Source organism: Paramormyrops kingsleyae, chromosome 5 (genome assembly GCF_048594095.1).
Source record: "Paramormyrops kingsleyae isolate MSU_618 chromosome 5, PKINGS_0.4, whole genome shotgun sequence".
In the NCBI taxonomy this organism is placed as follows: domain Eukaryota; kingdom Metazoa; phylum Chordata; class Actinopteri; order Osteoglossiformes; family Mormyridae; genus Paramormyrops; species Paramormyrops kingsleyae.
This window is the reverse complement of record NC_132801.1, coordinates 36,376,642-36,399,758: the sequence shown is the minus strand read 5'-3', so window position 1 is coordinate 36,399,758 and position 23,117 is coordinate 36,376,642. Positions and strand designations below refer to the sequence as shown.

General features: G+C 42.2%; 1 protein-coding gene across 1 annotated transcript in view; it reads left to right on the top strand.

The window, feature by feature from the left end:
• LOC111842654 (integrin alpha-M-like) overlaps positions 1-23,117 on the top strand; it is an 87,906-nt gene that overhangs the window by 5,445 nt on the left and 59,344 nt on the right. The window contains exons 3-8 of the mRNA XM_072712688.1: positions 9,830-9,938; positions 10,731-10,834; positions 11,035-11,105; positions 11,739-11,853; positions 15,046-15,176; positions 15,596-15,738. Of these exons, the coding sequence (XP_072568789.1) occupies positions 9,830-9,938; positions 10,731-10,834; positions 11,035-11,105; positions 11,739-11,853; positions 15,046-15,176; positions 15,596-15,738 (673 nt within the window). The remainder of the gene's footprint in view (positions 1-9,829; positions 9,939-10,730; positions 10,835-11,034; positions 11,106-11,738; positions 11,854-15,045; positions 15,177-15,595; positions 15,739-23,117) is intronic.

Here is a 23,117-nt window from a genome sequence, read left to right as displayed (position 1 = left end):
AATGTGTAAGATGGGGGGTGATCAGCTATTCATTACCTATGTGTGGTGTAGGTGGATGCGGGCCGGCAGGGGGGGCGTGGGACGATAGTCGACAGTGCCGCAGGGTAGCGGGCGCCAGGCAAGGCACGCCCGGACGCACGGCGCCAACACCCAGGGGGACACCCCCGCCCCCCGCCGCAGCGCCCCCCCGCCCCAACCCAAGGAGGTGTCTGGGGCCTCATCTGCGCCGGAATCGCCGACGAGCCATTCATACCCAGATACCCACATTCACCAAACACTCGCACCCCACCACAACCGCACCACCCCAACACCGACGTGCTCCCCCATCCCAGGCCATACATGCAGACAAACAGAGCATGCATACTCACCGGATACACACATACAGACACGCACGCCCAACACGCACACCCTCACCAGATACACACACAGACACGCACGCCCACACGCACACACTCACCAGATACACACACACAGACACGCACGCCCACACGCACACACTCATCTCGAGGCCCAACAGCAGATGCCCTGGAATTGTCCAGTGGACGGCTCCAGAGGCTGTTCCCCCACCCCCCAGGTCGCAGGCTAGTGGCCCCCCGCCGAAGGCCGGCAGCCCCCCGCGGACGCCGCCACCCCGCACCCGGGCCCGTCCGGCAAAAACACCCGCCACCCCCGCCATCCCCCAACTCCCCCAGTCCGCCCACCACCCCCCTTGATCAGTGGGAATGGGTGTATGTGTGGAGCTAGGGTGCAGTTAAAATGTGGGGGGACACAAGTGGGGGATGGATACCCCAGCCAGAGCTGCAGTCCTCCCCCCCCAGCCCCCACAGGCCCTCAATGTCTAAAGTGGAGTTAAAATAGAGGGGAAGGGAGTCGCGCTGTCCAGCTGTGGGCTGCCAAAGCAGCCGACCCAGGACCTGCACAGCTCCCCCCACCCTCCAAGGCCCTATGTGGAGGAGTGGTGTGACATGAATGTATGTCTAAAGTGCAATTAAAATAATACAGAGGGGGGTGAGTGGCTAGTCACCCCCCCCCTTCCCTCTGTGTGATGCAGTGTGGTGTTGTGGGTGTGGTGTCTAAAGTGGAATTAAAAGAGATGGGGGGTGACTAGCTGATCACCCCCCAGTACCTATATGGAGTGTGGTGTTGGTGGGTGTGGGCTGTAGGGGGCTGTGGGGGAATAGGTGGTAATGCAGCAGGGCAGCGGGCATCCAGCACGACGCGCCCGGATGCGCGGCGCCAACGCCCACGGGGGCGCTACCCCCCCCGCCGCAGCACCCCCGCCCCAACCCGAGGGGGGTATCCGGAGCCTCATCTGCGAAGGCCTCGCTGACGAGCCGCTCTCACACAAACACCTACACTCACCAGACAGACTGACCTGGGACCTGTACCCTCTGTACCCTGCCCCGGTGCCCTCCCCCCAGAGGCCAGCATGCCCAGAGGCTCCCAGAGCGACACCCTAGTCAGTCCCACATGGGAAGGGGCGCCCAGGGGGAGACCGGCCCCCCCGGCACTGACGAGGCCCCCACCCCACTAGCGGGCCCCCCGGAACCCCGCGCTCCACCCCGCACCCACGAGGCCCTAGCCACCCGGCCAGGGCCGGCGCCCCCCGCCCAGGCCGCCAGGCCCCCCCCGCGCCCACCGAGTGGACGCCCCCAGCCCCCCCACCCCGCCAGCCCAGGGGCGACCCACAACCCCCAGCCCAGGAACCGCAGGCCCCCAGCCCCACGGAGCCACCGGCACTCACACCCCCCAGAGCCCCCCCACCATCCAAGGGACACAAGGAACAGCAAAGCCATGACCCCACACACCCACTAAGTGATGGAGTCAATTACTGGGGACCAGAGAGAGTTGAAATTGGCTAATTGATTCTTGGAGGAAGCAGACATTCGCTCCATACTAATGTGGTCCAACAAGAGACCTTTGTACTGATTAATACTCAGATTGTTTTTTGATTTCCAATTCACAAGAATAGTTTTCTTGGCGATGCACAAGGCGGTGAGAACCATTTGTGTCGCACTACCCTCCAGATCCATATTACTTACATCGCCTAGCAAGCATAATCTCGGGGAGGCCGGAGTATTATACCCTAAATACGTAGATAAGTCTTCGCATACCCTCTGCCAAAATGGGTGAACAGCTGTGCATTCCCACATAGCGTGCATATAGTTATCTGGTGTATTATTTGTGCAGTAAGGGCAGGTGTCGGATTCTATGAGGCCCATCTTGAACATCCTTTGTCCTGTGTAGTGTGTTCTATGGAGAGTCTTATATTGTATGAGTTGCAGATTGGGTTTTTTGGTCATTCTAAAAGTATTTAAACATATTTGTGTCCAGATGTTCTGGTCTATATTAATCGATAAATCAATTTCCCATTTTGAGGTTGGAAGAGATATTGAGTTGTTTAAATCTGACACTGATCTATATATTTTTGACATTGTTTTAGGCGCATGGATTCTCAGTAGTTGGGTTACCTTTGTAGGTAATTGTAGATTTAATTCATCATGTCCGTATTTAACCCGCATTATATATTTAAGTTGGTGGTACTCTAGAAACTTGCTTCTCTGAATATTGTATTGTGAAACAAGTTCTTCAAATTAAATAAATTGTCCATTTTGGATAATATGCTCTAGATACCGTATGCCTTTATCCCTCCATACAGTGAAATTTAACACTTTCTTGTTCAGTAGGATGCCTGGATTGTTCCAGATGGGCGTTCGTTGGCATGGGGTTAGCGAGGATTTGTTTAATTTAAGAAAGTCCTACCAGGCTGTCAGAGATGTTCTAATATTAATACTTAGGAAATATTTATGGTGTTTGATACTAGAGCTGATAAATGGCAAATCGGAGATATCTAAATTATCACAGAACTCCTGTTCTACATTTAACTATGGTCTGTCTAGCGGGCTTGGATTAATCCATTTCAAAACATATTGTAATCTATTGGCAAGAAAGTAGTAGTAAAAATTTGGCAAATCTAAACCTCCGCATTGTTTAGTCTTTTGTAAGGTTTTTAAACTAATTCTTGGTGGTTTATCCCGCCAAAGAAATTTGGAAATGTGTGAATTTAATGAATTGAACCAGGCAGAAGAGGGTTTATAGGGGATCATTGAGAACAAATAGTTAATTTTGGGTAGAACCATCATTTTGATAGAGGCCACCCTCCCCATGAGTGATATGGGCTGGGTTTTCCACCGTATAAGATCGTCTTCTATTGTTTTAAGAAGTGGAGTAAAGTTTAATTTTTGCAGGTCTGACAACCTGGGGGAAATATTTATACCTAAATATTTGATATTTCCTGATTGTAATGTAGTAGTTGGCGCATTTTGAAAATCGCAGTTTATAGGCAGGACTGTGGATTTTGACCAGTTGATGGAATACTCAGAGATTGATGAAAATCTTTCTATGACTGAAATTGTGTGAGATAGGGAGGATTGAGAGTTTGGAAGGAAAATTAATACATCATCTGCATAAAGACTTATCTTATGAAGCTCATTTTTAATTTGAATACCTGCAATATCTCTATTTTGTCTTATCATGGCTGCTAGAGGTTCAATAAAAATAGCGAAGAGAGAGGGGGAGAGTGGGCAGCCTTGTCTAGTACCCCTCTGGAGAAGAAAGCTTGGTGAAGTTTGGTCGTTTGTCCTGACTGATGCATTAGGAGAGCTATATAGAATTTTAATCCAGTTAATAAAAGATGATCCAAACCCAAATTTATTTAGTGCTGCTATAAGAAATTTCCAATTTACCCTGTCAAATGCCTTTTCTGCATCTAAAGAAATAATTGTAGTTTCTAGTTTGTTGATGGTAGAGTAATCCATTAAGTTAATTAACCTGCGTGTGTTGGCTGCCCACTGTCTACCTTTGATGAAGCCTGTTTGATCAGGGTGTATTATGAAAGGGGTGACTTTCTCCAGTTTTTTTGCTAAAGCTTTACATATTAATTTAAGATCTGTGTTTATTAGTGATATGGGACGATAACTAGATGGGAGCGTGGGGTCCTTACCTGGTTTTAGGAGTAAACTAATATTGGCCGAGTTCATATTTAAAGGTAATTTGCCGCTTTCCCTAATATGACTTACCATTCTTTGGAAAGTGGGCTCTAAAGTAGTGCAAAATTCTTTATAGAATTCTGCTGGAAAACCATCTGGTCCCGGAGCCTTATTGTTGGCCATATGCTGAAGGGCATCATGGAGTTCTGCCACTGAAATGGGTGCCTCCAGTGCCATTACCTGATCTTCCTGTAATTTTGGAAGATTTATATTGTTAAGGAATTCATCAATATCAGCCTGTGGTGGATCAATCTGTGACTTATATAAATTTTCATAGAAATTTCTAAAGGTGTTGTTTATTACATCTGGGTCATGTGTAATGTTACCTAATCGGTCTTTTACGGAAGAGATTGTTGTTTTTTCCTTGTTCAGCTTTAATTGGTTGGCTAAAAATCTACCTGATTTGTTGATTTGTTCGAAATTTTCCAGTCTAAGCCTTTGTACCAAGAACTGTGTTTTTTTCTCATTAATCTCGTTTAATTTAAGTTTTGTTTTCCTTAATTCATTCAGAATGCATTCCTGGGTTGCGGCTACATATTCACTTTCTAAAGTTTTAATCTTTTGCTCTAGTTCTAATATTAGTGAATTTTCTACTCTTTTCTTATGTGAGGAATAAGAAATTATCTTACCTAGCATGACTGCTTTCCCTGCCTCCCAAAGAACACAAGCTGAGATTCCTGGTGTGTCATTGTCCTCCAAGTATAGTGCCCACTCCTGGTTGAAATAATTAATAAAATTTTGATCTTTAAGTAATGATGTATTAAATCTCCAGTGTTTGATTGGCGGAGTGACCTTTGTGTTAGTCAGAGTGAGGGAGACTGGGGCGTGGTCGCTGATAGTGATAGGGTGGATCTGAACGGCTGAAGTGTCCCTCATTTTGGAGCTACTGATTAGAAAGTGGTCTAGGCGGGAGTATGATCGGTGTACAGAAGAGAAAAAAGTATATTCTCTAAGAGTGGGATGATGAGAACGCCAAGCATCACATAGACCAAGGTCCCTCATATATTGTTTCAGGATTTCTGGGGATTGCCAGTTCCTATAGCTACCTGCATTACTAAACCTATCAATTTCAGGGTTAAAAATCAGGTTGAAGTCCCCTCCTATAAGAAGTGTGGTGTCAGAATGATCAGAAAGTGAGGTGAAAAGAGTGTGAAAAAAGGAGGGGTCGTCAACATTTGGGCCATATATACTAGCGATACATATGTTCATGTTTTGGATAGATAAGTTAACTACAGTATAATGAATCTACCTTCTGGGTCTGTAATAGTGTTAATGGTAGTAAAGTGTATTTTTTATTAATCAGTATGGCCACTCCTCTCTGTTTTGAGTTGTATCCAGCTGAATATACATGAGGGAACTGTGGTGAGGTGAGTGCATCTGCAGCTGTTTTGGACAGATGTGTCTCTTGTAGGAGGACAATGTCTGCTTGTAAATCTTTCAGGTGATTAAGAACTTTTAGCCTCTTTACTCTGGAGCCGACACCACGTACATTCCATGTGACAAACCTTATTGTGCTCATGTTTAAACTAACTCGCCGGGTGTGAGGAGCTTGCTAGGTGTGTGTGTCTGTGCGTGCACATTCGCGTGCCTATGCTCACCTGTGCTTATATGTGCGCATGAGTGCCTATGTACCTCTGTGTGCGTGTGAAGTACATATGTGTGTGATGTGTCTATGTGTATGGTCTGTTTATGTGCTGCTTGTGTGCGTACGTTATGTGTGATGCATTTATGCATAATCATGGTGTTATACGTTATATATAGGAGAAGAGAGAAGAAGAAAAGAGGAGAGAAAATAACAGCTAAATTAAAGAACAGAAAGAGAAAAAGCGGGGTGCAGTCACTAGTAAGACGTGGGCACATCTTACCTCAGGCTATGCTATGAGACCAGCAGTTATTATATTAACGGAGACATACCTTGGAAAAGTTAGCGTTTTTTTTTTTTTTTTTTTGTCCCCAGGATTATTTTACTCTAGTATAGCCAGGGGGTAGTATCCCGATCGCGGTAAAGTTGTCCGTTGACATACAACCTGTCCACGGTGATGACCGCTCGGGAACCTCCGTCTATGAGACGCTTCCTTGCGGGAAACAGGACCCGGCGTCGCTCCAGGATCTCCTTAGGGAACTGGTCGTTGACACTGAAGTTCGTCCCCTTCAGTTCCCTGCCTCGGCTTTTAACCAGCTCCTTTTGCTTGAAGTGCTCGAATTTTGCCACGATGGGTCGTGGTCTATGGCCGTCGGGTCTTTTACCTCCAAGGCGGTGCGCACGATGGAAGGTGATGTTACTTGTGGTCTCCGCTGGAAGTTTGAGCTGATTATGGATGAAGTTCTTCACCGTGGTTTCGGGATTTTCGTCCGCTGCTTCTGGGATGCCTGCAAAAACGAGGTTGTCCCTCATGCTTCTCGCCTGGAGATCCAAAACCGCTTCTTTGATTTTCTTGTTTTCTAACGAGAGCTGGCCCAGGCCCTCTGTGAGGGATTTCACGGACTCTCTGAGAGCCGCGTTCTCCTTAGCGAGCGTCTCCACCTGTTTCTGGCTGAACTCCAGAGACTCACGCATCGCCTGGAATTCCCTATGGAGAATTTCTAATAGGGACATACGTGCGTCGAAGCTCGATAGCCTCTTATCAATGGAGTCCAGAATGTTTGCCAGGTCTTCCCTAGGTGGGGAGGCCGCCTCGGGTGAATCCTCGGGCCTGCTCCTCTTGGTGGATGAAGCGGTTTTGCTGGTGGTCGGAGTCTCGGTGAGAGGCTTTGGTTTCCCCATTATAATCCGGTCAAAACACTCGTCGATGAAAGTAAATAGGTTATCCAATCCGTCCGCAGACTCCACCATAGTGAAGATTTTAAATGAACCGCAATTAATTATATACTTTTTACTTATTTACTCACTTAATTTTAGGTTATTCTAAGTTGGCGAAGATACCTAATTACTTGTTGTTAGTTTGTTTTAGAAGCGCGCCGCCATGTTGAATACTGCCGAAAGTCTCGTGAAGTCTCGTTCCACTCCTACCGCATACTCACTCCAACATTCATACTTCTATAGATGATCCCGTCTGTTTAAAAAATGGGGGCAGTTGAAAATGGGAGTACTTTGGAATTTTTGGTCAAAATTTCCAGTGTTCTGAAAACTCTGCTCTGTGTTTTCTGCACTCATCTATTGGTCTGTGTAGTAGACTGATTGGAAAATAAGCAAGATTTTGAAGTTTAAGCTTATGTATTCATTCATCAACCGAACGTAAATTTCTTATTTCTCATGTCAAATATTGAAATGTGATTAGAATATGATTAATTTCAAGTAATTAATTACAAAGCTTCTAATTAATTAGATTTAAAAAAGCAAGTGATTAGTTGGGGCACCATCCACAACCGCGCACTGCACTCACTCAGCTCTGAATGACAAGCCATCACACGGATGCGCAATTGTGGTCAATTGTATTTCTGTGTGTGTGTGTTTGTGTGTATGTGTGTGTCTTTGTGTGTGTGCGCATGACAACTCGCTGGTTAACCTTCTGAAGCGTTGTTGTTGAATTTTAAAGTTCTAAAATTCTTTTGTTTCCCACCAGTTCAATTTTAAACTTGTCAAAGTATTGGCACAACAGCTAAGTGACCCACCGGGAATTCTCCCACGTCTCCTGATTGGCCACTCCGGGCCTGTGTGAGGGTACGGTCATGGCTCCTAAACACCTGTCACTCAGCTGCCAAAGTCTAAGATGAAACTACAAGGGAAACACTGTAAAAACTAAGCTTGCTTCAAAGAGAAACAAGCTAAATGATACATTAATAGCATCGTCCCAGACAGTATGCACCTCCTTCCATTTGCATATCATATGTCCATATGAACCCACAGTTCATTTGTGCTGAGCCTTTCTCACTCTCCCATTTGCATTGGTAGAAACGCTGTGGTCACCGTTACTGACAACCTAATTTGGTCGCTTACACATCAAATGTGATTAAAAAAAGGTCCACTGGCGCCCTTACTTCCCGAGACATATGAGGCTGCTCCGAATGTGTGCTACCAGTCTCTATGGATGCACTATGGAGTCCATTCTCATTTGTTGCATATCATCTTGGTATGACAATGGCTTGGCATAGTACCTCAGATGCTCTGTAGAGGGTGCTAAAGAAAAGCAGAGCATTACTGGGGCACACCTCATAGCAGTCCAGGACACTTACATCACATGCTACCTTACAAAGACAGATTATGCTATAAAAGAAATAACTCTACAGACATTTTCATCCCTGCTTAGTACTGAAAGAATGATAACTGGGTATCTGCAAGTTAAGGCAAGTTAGATTTAAGACTTAGATTTATGTTTTAAAACTATCAATGTTTTAAGTTTAATTTAATGGTGGATTTACACCAAACACCTTTTCAAGCAATTTCTCTGTTACAAACACACTTCCGACGTCAGAATAAAATCAGGAGAGTTTTTCTAGAATTGTGGTATGCTCCTGTCATCTTGATCTTTTAGTGTAAGGTGGTCAGGCCAGCAGTCTTAAGTCAGTCTTTTTCTGATAAATCCACATACGTTCTGATAAAATCAACCATTTAACAGGAAGCAACAATGTGGGTACAGGATCTCAGGTGATAGATAGACATGGAGGAGACTTTGAAATAACAGCAGCTACACTACAAAGTACAGTACTTACAGTACAGAGGTAGAGTATTTTGAATACGGGATGCATTGCATTTCCACTGCACTTTAAAGTTACTCTGAGGGTGCCAAATTTTCCAGTTTTCCAGTATAAGGTTAGCATAAGGCCAGTTTCATAATAACAAAAAGGTCAAAAAGCATGCAATGACCCCAGTTCCACAGCTCTGAGTTTGAATTTGAAGAACTTCATAAACTGTAAAATCTGCATCATGTTCATTAATGTTCATTAACAGGTTTCAGCAGTGTCACAAAACTAGGGTCACATGGTGGACCTCCGATGCAAATGTGATTGAACATCACTCAATAGGACACAAGTTGATGGATATTACGGCGTGGCATGGCACAGGCGTGAAAAAGGGTGAATATTTGGCCCCAACAAGGGGAAATTCAGTTTTATAAAAATCTGTGACTGCAATCAGAAAACTGAAAACGTCAAAAGTCTCATGTTTTGTTTGGCTACTTATGGTTTAGGGTAGGCCTGGGTAGGGGTTAAGGTTGTCATTAATGGGATTATGGTTTTTCCCATAGAAATGAATGGACAAACCCCACAAAGATATGGATACAAGTGTGTATGTGTGTGTGTGTGTGTGTGTGTGTGAGCGGGTTTACCTATCCTTATGGGGACATAATGTCCCCATAACGTGATAAATATCCGTTTTTTTCCCTTATGGGGACCGGTTTCCTGGTCCCCATAAGGGAAAACTCTATTTTATAAAATTCGGTGACTGCTATGAAAAAACTAAAAATGCAAAAACTGTATTTTGTTTGGTTACTTATGGTTAGGGTAGGGCAGGGTAGGGGTTAAGGTTGTCATAGTTAGCGTTAGCATTTTTCCCATTGAAATGAATGAGCAGTCCCCATAAGGATATGTTTACCCTACGTGTGTGTGTGCGTGTGCGTGTGTGTGTGTCCGTGTGTCCGTCCTGTCCTGTCCTGTCCTGTCCTCTCCTCTCCTCTCTTGGGTTATTCCCTGCCTTTTGCCTGTAGCTTCTGAGATAGGCTCTGGACTTTGCGTAGAGCAAGCTGGTAGCCTATAGAAGATGGTGGTCTGAAGCCTGGAAGATATTCCAAATTTAAAGTAAGGATATGTATGCATTTCTTTTGCTTTCTTTTTTCCTCAATTAGCACCCAAGTTGGGAATAACTTTCAATGTTAATCCAATTCCTTGGAAGACCTTTGAAGTCAGCCCTAACACAGCTTTTGGATACAAGGTGATACAACTGGATAAAAATAGGTGAGAGGAAAATTGTTTACCGTCAGGAATTTGTAGGAAATCAATCTCTCTCTCTCTCTCTGTTATTCTCACACAGCTGGTTTTATTATTATTATATACTTTTGGCCTCTAGACTTGTGTTTGATATGTCATATATGTTAGGCAGCCATCAAATTGAAGACGTTTCTGCAATTAGAAAATCAGAAATAGCCCAATAAGGCTGTAATACAGAGGTTTCAAACTGCCAGCCTGTGACATCATTTTATAGGGCCTGCAACATGTTTTTGATTCATTATGAAACCAGGCTGGCAGATTGACCTTTCATTTACCAAAGAGACTAAAGAATGATGGAATGTCTGCCAATCAGTGTTGACCTCTCCCCCCAACACACACACACACACACTCATCAGGTTCCACCATAGACACCCTGCATGCTGATTAGCAGATTATTAATATTCTGTTTCAGCATAGGGTTAGTTGCATGATACAACTAAATATGCATTTTGGTACTTTTCTGGAGTAACCCTGTAGTCATGGGTTTACTTCCTGCTCTGTTTATACCCATCATAGGCTCACAGACTCCAGGCTAAACCCCGCACTACTTTGGTTAAACACTTAGGGATACACTTCAACAGCCTGTTCATTCCCTGTTTGAATATGTTTAATGAAAAACCTGTGCAGGGAAAAAATAAAAACACTTCTGGCAGGATGAACCACTGCAGTCCTCTGGCTTAGATGTGTGGAACTCCCATCCTTAGTGATGTTTGGGTCTCAAAATAAACAGTTTTTCATTTGTTCCTCTTTAACTTCCAGGTTGTTAGTTAGTGATCCTTTGATGGGGTATGATGGACAGAAAAGAGGAAGGATTTACCGTTGTGAAACTGAAAACTCTGAATGCTCTGAAGTACCTATAACAGGTAAAGTATTTATACTGTATCATTTACAAATATATCACAATATTTTTGCTTAAACATTTCATACATGCAAAAAACACTTCAAAGTACTGCTAGAAAACTACTCTTCTTTTGGTAAGGGTTTCAGTTTTGCATTGATAAGAAATTGCAAAAAACAGTTTGTATTTTAATCATTAAGTAAAAATATGGATATTTCGACACAGTTCCTGAGTATGCTGTAAACATGTCACTTGGACTGTCAATGGTTAAAGACCCAACATCTTCAAATACACTGGTAAGTATGCTTCTATGACTTACCATTTATCTATGTCTCACAACATATTTTTCAGCAAATGGTGAACATTTAGAAAGTAAGGTGGCTCAGTGGTGTCATACGTTTCACATTAGTGGTTCACGTCCTGTAGCCTGTGTTGTTGTTGTTGCTCTTGTCAGGATCAGTTCCTGCCTTGTTGTTTCCCCATTTGATCAGCAAGTGTCACTGGCCATCCTTTTCTTTTTTGTGTTCCTACTGTTTGAGTCTTTAATGACTGTTAATGACCGTCACCTGTTCCTTGGTATTCCTAGCCCTAGTGTTTGGTTAACTTGTAGTCACCCACACCTGTCCCTCGTCTAGCCCTCGTTTCCTGTGTGTTTATGTACTTGCCATGTTCCTCTGTTTGTCATTGTAGATGTTTCATAATTTGTAGCTGCTTGTGTTCCTTGTGTTGGTTTCTTATGTGTTACCTCAATGGGCATAGGTTACCTGATTGTGTTTGTGTTTATTCTGATTCAGTTCAGTGCAATTTTTAAAAAAAGTTCCCATTCTCTTGTAATCTGCACTGTGGATCATCATTCACTCTGTTTAGTCATGACAGTTCTAGCATGTTGAGTTTCCATCAAAGAAATCTGGATTTTTATATTTTTGCAGGCATGTGGTCCCACTATACCAAGAGACTGTAGTTCCTTTACAACATACAATGGCATGTGTTTCCAACTAAGTGGTCAACTCGTTCCTGGGTCTGGAATTCCATCGTCTCTCAAAGGTTAGAGAAACTGAAAAGCCTTTCAGAAAAGGGGATGCATATAATTTAATGGAAAAAAAAGATTGGGGAATCCATAATGTAAAACATACAGATATGTCTTAAACCTATGCTTAATCAGATTTGTGGTACTTAATTTTTTTTAATCATTCCAGAAAGAAATGTACAATTTAATGTTAAATTTGTGCTGAAGAGAGAACATCGGGTGATTAAAATAATAAAAATGAAAATTGAAACATTAATAGAAAACAAAGGGAAATTTCATAGAATACTAAAACACTAAAAGTTTGGTCACCTGTAAGCTGCTGAGCTACTGTATGACATGTAGGCTGACACTGATGGATGGTTCTACTGTTTCATGCAGAATATTACTCAATATTTAGCTGTAAATCCCTTTATCTATCCATCCATCCATCCATCGGTCTAGCTTCCAGCCATTAATCCATTACTGGGCCTTGGGCTGTTTAAAACTTCATACAATTTATTCTGCACAGCAAATACAGGCTGAAAAAATCAACTCTAATAGAAAAAGAGAAATTGGTCCTATTTTTACAATAATTGCATACCTGAAACACTCAAGAAAACTGAAAAACACATAACTCAGTTTACAAGATACTGTATGTATCTTCACCATTGTACCTAGGTTTCCTCTTTAAATATCTGGTGAAAAATGTTATAATAAATAATATTGAAGAGAAAGGTTCCTTAAAATGTTAAGAATTCGCTTACATTTTCTATAAATGTTAGTGTGTTCCCTGAAGTATTTTGTTAAGTTGGTTGTCACTACCACAGACACTCTCTTGTTAAGATGGAAACTGAAAAGGTATTCAACAAATCTTTATCAAACTTTGCTGAGACATTGTATGTAGTGAAGAGATGGAAGTGCTCGAAATTTGAGATAAATTGCAGCAAAATGAAAGCAATGCTGCATAGTGGTAGCAAAGACAAGGCCTAAGACACTTGTTACTGTGATAACTGAAAAAGTATTTGACAACCTTTACAGACACATTGTAAGGTTAAACATGTGGACTTATTCAAATTCTGAGAGAAATAGCACCAAAACTGAAGCAACTCCACTGTCAGAAATATTCAAACTGTGGGGGGCAGAGCAATTGCAGGAGGGGTTGTGGGTGAAAGGAAAAAACAGAACTGTGTGGGCAGTCCGGTTTAGAAACTGAAACCTTTAGAAATATAAAAAATAATTAAAAAAATTATATGGCTGTATATTACATGACACAAAATAAATACATTTTATGAAATTTTATTTATCAATCAAATTATCTTTGAGGACAATGTGTGGAGGTGGTCAAGACAAATATAACAGCCCTATAGGGGCTCTGTCAAAAAAAGTTTGAATACCACCGATCAAGTAGTACTGTAAGTGATGTCAGAAGAAAATCACAATGGGGTCTGTGTGTGTGTGTGTGGATTAGGTTTATTACATTGTGGGGACCAAATGTCCTCCCAATGTATGTGAAACCTCTTTTTTTGATGTTGTGCGTACCATTTTTCAGACTTGGGGTCTATAATGTGGAAGATTTTCAGATGTAGGTTTTCATCTGTATGATGTTTTTGTGAATTGGTAATAAGATCCATCAAAGCACAAATAGAATAAACAGAGTAATAACATAAAAAAAACCTTGTTGACTAAAGCTCATTCATTTACTATTTACTTTGCTGTTACTAGTGCAATTTCAAAAATTCTATCTCAAAAATTAGACAGGTGTAGATCTTCATCTAAACAATGAGCCTGCAAATAAACTCAGACAATCTTTGAGTTAGCATACTCAAAGCAATCAGCTGTCTAAGCGGACCTTTGTTTTGTTATCACTATGCGGCTGTTAAAAAGGACAACAATAAAGAGTGGTAATGGGTGGTAAATTGATTTCATATAGATTTCAGTTTTTTAATCTACAGACATCCTCTACTGACTACAGGTACCCCCACATAGGAAAACCCCAGGACTTCTGCCAATTTCTAATCAATAAACCAACTGACTTCCATCTAGTCACCACCCCTGTATAGTTATTATCCTAAAGGAGTTGGTTAATATAACCAATGGCCCCTGGAAACAGGTGCTGAATAGGCAGTTTCAATAGACAAAAGGGGCAAACTTTGTTGCAGAGCCTGTTGGATTTAAAAGTTTGTGCATATATGAGAATAATCCACACACACTATATATGTAAATACCAAATTTATTTTAATACATCAGTTTGTGAGAACTGCTGGCAGTTTTGGAGTCTTTGTTAGTATTCTAAGCACAATGATCACAGCTACCACATCAAACTTTCTCATACAGTAGCACTACTTCAGTTTTGGTGAGACTTGTCTCAAAATGTGAACAGGTTCAAATTTTCATCCTTACAACTTGCAGTTGTCTGCAATTGTTAAAAAGATATGTCAAATACATTTTTAAGTTATTACGCTAATGGGAACAAATGTCTAAAACTACCCTTTTTTGCCATCACCTTGCAATGCTGCTTCAATTTTGGGGCAACCTGTCTCAAAATTTGATTGCTTCCAGATTGACACCTATAAAATGTGTCTGCAAAGTTTGAAAAAGATCCATAAAATTTGGAACTGTGTTCCAAAGACAAAGTGTCTTTCTGAGAGTGGGACAAGCAGAGTCGCCCTCTTGATGTACTTAAACTGACCGACACTGAATGCATCACATGTTTCTAAGTGGATCGTGAAACGCCCCATTTTGAACCAATACAGGATGTAATTTGTGCTGTATTTTCAACCACATACGTATTGGCCGACTTCATATATACACAACATACACTAGGTCAGGGGTCCCCAACGGAACTACCTGACCAGGACACCTGCCTAATTGGTAACCAACATTATGCCTAATGGTGCATTTGTGTGGGTTTTTACTTTTTAGTGACAGGTTTGGAATAATACATCACACCCTGTGCTGTAGCATATACAGTAAGCTTGTTTGGACTATGCAGTTGATTGCATTATTTTTTTTATCAGCATTAAATATAATTCATAAGGCATCCTATCCCAAATCGGCTCATCATGAGACTAGTGGCAAGCTCATGTTTGTATGTAGCCACACTGCCATCAGGAATGATATTGACTGGAGTGGTTTAATCATCAAACATTTAAACTTGTATACAGTTCATTAATAATAGTTTGTTTATATCTATGGTCTTTAACTGCTCTTTTCTTGCCTCTTTTCTACAGACTGTCCTGTTTCAGATACAGATATTGTGTTCCTAATAGATGGTTCAGGCAGTGTTTCACCAGGGGATTTTGACCGGATGAAGATGTTTATGAAAAAATTAATTACACAGTTTTTAGGGCGAAATAGTCAGGTAAGTAAGAAAAGACTTGCTATATGTTTCACAGCTACATCACAAATCACTTTTTCAGATACGTTATAAATTTACACATTGAATAAATTTTTAAACCCTATTGTTTTATTTTATTTTAATTACAGACTACCGATTCAGTATGATACTTATACAATTAATATGTGTTTTCTGCAATGTTTATTTTATAAAAAAATGACAAATTATATCATCTGGTTGAATATCTTGAATTCCTTGAGTCTATATATGTAATAATAGTCTTACTGTATGCTAAAGGAACATTCTGAAAAAATACTTGTGGTTACATACCAAATGCAATGTTATGCAAATCAGACATTGAAAATTCATTCTGGTTCTGTTTGATTCCAAGTATAGAAACAATGTTTGCTTCTACCGCCAACCCAGATCATTTTATGTTGCAGTTTGGTATAATGCAGTATTCCAGTCGGTTTAGAATCGAAATGGACTTCAATTATTTCAGAACTTCAGGCTGGTCCAGCAGGATCAATGAAATTAGTCAGCAAAGAGGTGCGACTTTCACTCCAACTGCAATACGAGAAGTAGTGTAAGTGAAATGTCTTTGGATGAAGTCTGGTGTAATGAATAAGCCTGTTAAATTACATATCCATTTATTCACATTGCCATTGCTACATATTGTCTGTGTTAGTATTGTCTTGAGTCTCTCCTGGGAAGAATAAGGCATAAAGAATGTTGAGTCATTGATGAGACAGCAGTCCAGAGAAAACACACTTTCTGATGCACATTGATGCACTGATTCATTGGTATAAAATATACGGTAACCTGTTTACCCGAAAAGCATCTTTGGAATGTAGTAGTATTTCACTCAGTGCTTCACTGATATTTTACTGCTTTGTACATAATAAAATGTTCCTGAAATATTAGGTATGTGAAATAGTAAATGGCTGCTGGTTTTAACCTTATTTAGTTCCAGATCCTAGTTATTAGTTCCTAGTTTCAAGAACTGTATCTTGAAAAAAAGAAAATAACCATTCATTTTTCATTCATTTTCTGCACCCGTTTGTTCTGTGGGGAGTTGGGGGGGTTTGGAGCCCAAGGCAGAGCAGGGCAGGGACTGAATCGCTTATTCAGTCAGGTTATACTTTGTTGAAAATCAGCTGGAAAGTAATGCTTGATTACAAATCTCGCACTGAGACTAACCCCCAGAGGGTATCACAGAAAGCCGAATTCATTCGACGAAAATCTTTCCTACATTAAACTGCTCTTGAGTAACCGGAACATTATTTTTGGTAAGAGACATGGCTGTTGAATTTTTCAAACAAAATTCTTTTGGTGCCTTAAACACCACAGAAAAAAGCCATACAGTCAAATTACACTCAAGAGAAGACCTACATTTCTACAGCTCCAAAATTAGGCAGCTCCTTGATGGACAGATAATACTAAAGCCCCTGTAAAACATATCTTTTTTCAGTTTTGGGATGAACTATCACTTTAAATCACTGCAGTTTCATTCATGTGTTCTTTATCACTTACATAAAAATGACACACACAAACTTCTTCTTTCAAAGAGATTACAAATCATCCATCTTTTGACAACCACAATACTCAGCTTTAACTAGTATTATAGCACTTGAATTTCAGTTTTTTTTAAAGATTAATTTGCTTCATCTTGAGATAACACTATTTGCTTCTCCAGATGGACCATGTATAGTTCTTTAAGGAATAAGTTCATACTGTGCTCAGCTGGGTTGTCGAGGTCAATGTTATGTTGCGATAGCGGATAAACCAGACAAAGCTCTTGCTGGAGTGAACTCACTCTATGAACAATCCCATTAATCCCCATTCACGGACATCACTTTCGTAAAACATAAAATAAGATCAGAACACAGCAATGCCTGGCATAACATTTCCCCCCACAAGTGTGATACTCAGTCACAAAGTTACATAGGTGCACTGGTCAGTGATGTGCATGGATTGGGCAGGGCACAGGTCCAGTGCTAGCCTCAAGGTTTGGCTCCATGGCTTCTGACTGGACAGGAGGGACTGGGGTGTCGAGCTGCAGAGGGGCTGAGGGATGCTGAGGTGTCAGCCTCTGAGGCCGGTTGGGCTGCACACAATCCTGGCCTGTACTTTGTGCAGGAGGCTAGCATGCCAGGGAGTGCCATCCATGAGCTTGAATATGGCTGGGCTGAGTTGTCGGCTGACTTGGACAGGATCTGACCAGAATGACTCGTCGGATCCTAGCCTAGTCATAAGCGGCAACTGCAGGTGGCCTGGCTCATCGTGTTCAGTTGGACTGGTTCTTCATCTGGCTCTTAAACGTGTCAACTGTGGCTTGACTGGGTGAGCTAGAGCATGGGCCAGAGCTGGGCAAAGTCTATCCAGAGGTAGTTGAAGCTCCCATCCCAATTTTAGGAAGGCTGGGGAGTCTCTAGTGGTGGCGTCTGGGGTGGCACGATAGTGTAGCAGTGTCTGAAAGAGGCTGGTACTGAATGTGCACCCTTGAGTGAGGTACCCCCTGATTCCATTCTTTAGGAGCTGATTTAGTCATTCCACCCCTCATTGGCAGCTGGGTTATAGAAAGCTGTGCGGATATCTCTCCCAGATAGGAGGACATTTCATCTGAATGTAAATTCTATGTACTTTTATAATGTTTCTGCAAGTGTTCCAAACTGCATTTTGCAATGTCTATACTTTGATGTCAAATTACAAACTTAACATAAATCTGACATATTTACAATACACATTAAAATTAAGATGAGTTTAATGGCAAAACAAATATATAAGAAATAATTTATTTGCCATGAATTAAGTTTATGATATTTAAAGAAATGTGTAAGTCATGCCCCAGTCAGTGAAAATGTGTTCCCTACCCCCAGACCCCAAAGGGTTACCACTTTGGCTGTAATCGAGCTTGCAGGTGTCACCTCTGACCACTTAGAGTAGAGGTCATAGATCACAACCAGAAACCACGGGTGGTGTTGTACCCCATTCAGCTAGCCGCAGTTGTCAAGTTGTAGCTGTAGCTTAAGTTGTGCTCCCAGAGTTCTGATGGCCAGTCCAGGGGCTGCATGGGTGAGGGAAGGGCTGGGGCCCTAGTCTTGCTGCTCAGAAGACAAGCAGTGCAGTCCTTGACCAGGTTCTCAATGTCTCTGTCAATCCCTGGGCACCACCCAAGGTTCCAGCATCGTTGTTTGAGCATGACTATACCCAAGTGGCTTTTGTGTGCCATAGCAAGTACATTCAGATGAAGAGCACTCGGGACAGTAGAGAGCCCTCTGGCAACGTGAGTACCATTCCAGCATGCAAACTCCTCACGTATCCTGAAGTAGGGAGCTATCTCATTCGACATCTTTGTAGGCCAGTCTTGCCTGATCTACATCAAAACTGAGGAGAGGACAGGGTCAGCTGCTGAGGCGTCCTGGGGTTCTTTCAGTGACAGTGTCCCGAAGGAGTCTGAGCATGATCTGCCTGGTCGTGCTCAGGCCATGAGACCTGGGATGTGGGTGGCTTGGGGTGTGATAGCAGGTCAGCCCAACTGTGAAGGTGGAGTGGTTTATGATCAGTGCCTGACATGGCCAGGACGGTGGTGATTGCATGGTTTATGTCCATTGAGGTCTTGTGCCAGCATTCACAGGCCCAGAAGCACACCAGAGCCTCTCGCTCCCCTATTGAGTACCTCTGTTCCGTACAGAGCATGTGAGCGAGGAGCGGAGCGGGCAGAATTTGGTCAGAGTGCAGAGCGGTTTTTTAATTAAGGCTGGAGCGGTCGCTTTGTCTCGCTCCAATTTCGCTCCAATACCGCTCACACTACAATTCTGAGGCGTGCCCAAATCTACCCAGAATTCATCTGTACAATTATCAAGACTGTTACACAAATTGGCCGAGATGGAATTCGCAAAGTATTTCATAAAGGAAACTGATAAATCATACAAGTGTACTATTCTAATCAAACGTATAGATGACAAGAATGTACAGCAAGAACAACAATGTGGTGAAACTGTTTCAGTGAGTAAAGATTCACTTTGGAATCACTTTTCTCAGAAACATGAGTGTGCTACGCGAACAAGCGGAAGCCAGAGCAAAACGCGTGCAACTTTTATATGGTTGTAGCATATCAAGTCTATAAAGTAAATTAAAGTATAAAAGCCTATAAAGTAAATTAAAGTAAAAAAAGCCTATAAAGTAAATATTGGTAATCAAATAAATTCGTTTTGTCATTCAAAGTAGGTCTAATAAGATTTTTTTTTATTTCATGTAACGTAAAATTTTATTTTAGAGACGTGCTGCATCAACAGAAAAAAATTGAGGAATTTAAAACGTGTCTGTATATTCTTTAGGCTATTAAACCCACTGATTCCTTTATTTTTAAGCCTATTTTTGCGTGGAATGCCATTTCCAAACCTGTCCGTTGTTGCCGATAGGTTGCTTAAAAATAAATATTTTCTGTTCTGACTGGCAATGTTGCCGTTGCTCATATTTCTTTATGACATAAGGCTTCGGTTTAAGGTGACATTTGTTAGGCATGCAGATTATTTGTCCCTTTTTTAAATTGGAGCGAGCGTGGAGCGATTTGACTGGAGCGGGAGGACATTTTAGTGGAGTGAGGAGCGGTGTTGAGCGGAGCGGCTTAGTGCGAATTAGAGTGGAGGAGCGGGTGTAGCCAATAGCCTCGTGAGCGAGGAGCGGAAATTCTCACCGCTCCGCTCCGCTCACATGCTCTGGTTCCGTAGGGCTGAGCGCTTAGCGCTTGGAAATTAAAGGCAATCGGTCTTTCCACTCTCCCCTGGAGCTGGGATGTCACGGCACTTATTCTGAAGGTGGAGACGTCACATGTGACAATGGTAGGGCTGGCTGGCTCAAAGTATGTCAGGATCAGTGGCGAGGTGAGCTGTGACTTCAAGTGGCATCAGAGCAGGCAGATGTCCAGAGCCAGGGTTCATTAGCCCTCAAAAGTTTGAGCAGTGGTGCCATTGTGTCAGAGTACTGCAGTAAAAATCAGAGATAATATGTGGTTATGCCCAAGAAAGAAGCAACCTAGCCAGGCAAGTTGGCCTCTGGGACCTGAAGCATGGTGTGTGAGTGAAGTGGGCGTATGCCCTCAGCAGAGAGGTGGAACCCCACATACTCGATGGCTGAGGCCTCAACAATGCACTTTTCACCATTAAGTGTTAGGTGATGCTCAGCTAATGCCACAAACACACTATGGAGGCATTTGTCATGCACTATGGTGGTGGTGCCATGGACGATGATGTTGTATAGGTAGAAGGCCAGGCCTGAGATTCCAGCCAAGATGGAGGCCATAGTTTTCTGGAAACAACCTGGGGTTGAACTCAATCCAAAAACCAGGCACTTGTAGCAGAAGACTCCTTTGGGTAATGAAGGCATCTTTCAGGGACAGCATGTGTTCGGAACTTCTGCTACAACTACCAGGTATGATGAGGAAGTGAGACTACTCGGACACCATGTTGCCATCCCGCAGAGCTCTCTTCTCCGTCGTGTTTCATTCAGGCACCGACACCAACGAGTGGATAAGTCTGTATCTCAGTACGTGGCCAATCTATTTTACCCAGCCACAGTCATCGACTCCCCCCACCAATGCCGCTAGCAGCTCAGATAGTGCACAAATAGCCTCGCAACCTCGTGATTGCTCACACCAGCCATGTGGGAACTGTCGCTCTCCCACACACAATTCACAAGCACAAACCTATAAGAATGGACCATGGGGTACAATATACCCCATTTGATTTTCTGAATATGTATTTCTATACATCTTTATTAATGATTGTACCATGTCCATTTACTACCAGAGTCTGAAAGCGAGCGACAGCTATTGGCCATGAAGCGCACATGAGAACATTCAAGTATTAATTACAATTTGCCTGTAGCTGGAGATCCAAGGCGAGTGCAAGAAATGCTATCAACTCGAAATGCTGAACAAAAATATCATTATAGCAGAGATCGCCACTTTTTGCAGATGTTAATAATATTTATTTAAGACAGGCACCATGTTTCTCTCTTTTCAGGTTGCACTAGCAATGCTATTTATCTGATTTATTCCAGTAAAATCATGGACAGCCTTAATGGGCAGCTGATTTGAGGCTTTGTCTAACAGCACTTATCACCTTGAACCACTTCAAGGCATTCAGTAACCTCAAATTATACTAAAGTATCATTTGTTTTTCAAAATATTGGTGATAGTTTAATACTTCGTACAAAACTTTGCACAAAACTGATAGCAGCAATGTAGGAGGATAGCAGGTACGAAGAGGATGCTAGCATGCTAACCAAGATACAGCTAAACAAAGTTCGTGCAGAAATCGAGGCTGTGGAGGAGTATCGGCAAACTTTTGGATTAGCAAACACGCCTAATGTTGAAGAAAGCAGAGCTCGAGGTGGTTCTGGAGGAATCCCAAGCTGCGGGGCTGACGGTCCCCCTGCACTGCGGGACAAGGCTAGAGTGTGAGACTGCGGACACACTGCTAACATTAACGCCGCAGAGTCATCACAGAATGCTGCCGGCATCGCGCCTATGACCGGGGATTATGGGCATCACTCCTGTGCCGAGGGGGATCTGCCACCAGCGCTTAACGCCCCTCCAGCTCTACAGCTTCCTTCAAGTAACCACGTCTCTGTCCTCAGCTCTCCTTCAGTCTCAGTGCCCCCGAACGCTGCTCAGCCAAGGACATTGACAGTAATAGGCGAATTCCATTATTCGTAATCTGGAATCCATTTTAAACCACAAGAACTGTGAGGATTTCTTAGTGATTTTAACTGTTTTGCCGGCACCTGTGTGTCTGACATCACACACCAAGCACCTGCTATTTAGGCAAAGCGACCTTCACAAACGGTCATCATTCACGCAGGGAAGAATAATATAAAACTATGACACCTGGAACAGTTGAAAAAGGATTTTATTGATCTGACCGATTGTCGCTGCAGTGGAACTTTTATGCTTGCTGAGAATATTTTAAAGGTTTTAAAGTTTTTATGACTATTTCATTCCTCTACACTGGAAATACACGTACTCTACTAAGCATGGACACAACCAACGTTATACAGTAGTCCAAAAATTTGTGTGTTCAGCGTATCATATCGAACAGGATTCCTAGGAAAATCTCTTTTAGGGGTAGGCAGCGCCTGCGCTCTATTCCATTTAATATTTTACCTGTGGAATGTCCTAATAATACTGGAATAGCTGTTCTTAATATCAGATTACTTAATAACAAAACATGCTTCCTAAATGAACTAATCTCAGATTATAAGATTGATTTGGTATGTTTGACTGAAACGGCTCTCTCCATCTGGGACAGCTGTACTCAATGAGGCAGCATCCCCAAACTATGGATATTTTCATGTTAGAAGGCAGGATAGGAAAGGTGGAGGTGTGACAAACATTTGCTCTGCATAATATGTGTGACTATTGGATCTACCAGGGGTTGGTGTGTGAAGGCAGTCAGGCAGCCCAGTCTATTGAACAGAGCAGGCCAAAAGATAGACTTGAGTATTTCCACATCATTTAAATACTTGGCTATAACTTTAATATATATTATTTAATGATCTGTGTGTTGTAACTGTTTACCACCCACATAAACCTAACACGAGTTTTATTGCTGAATTTTCTGATTTTATATCACTAGTTTTTGAACGTTTTGATTGTCTTATTATTATCAGTGATTTTAACTTTCATGTGGATGATAATACAGATTCTGTTGCCAATGATTTTAAACATATTATATCTTGTTTCATTCTGGAACAACATGTACATGAGCCTACACATGTGTATGGGCATCATATGGGGTTAAAATAACTGTACAATCAGTTAAAGATTTTACTGTATCTGATAACTACATGGTGTTCTTTGAACTGAACGTAGCCTCAGATTTTAGACCTCAGAAAGGGGACATGATAAGGAGACATAGAACTGATTCAACCGCTGTTAAGGGTTTTTCAGAACTCATGGCA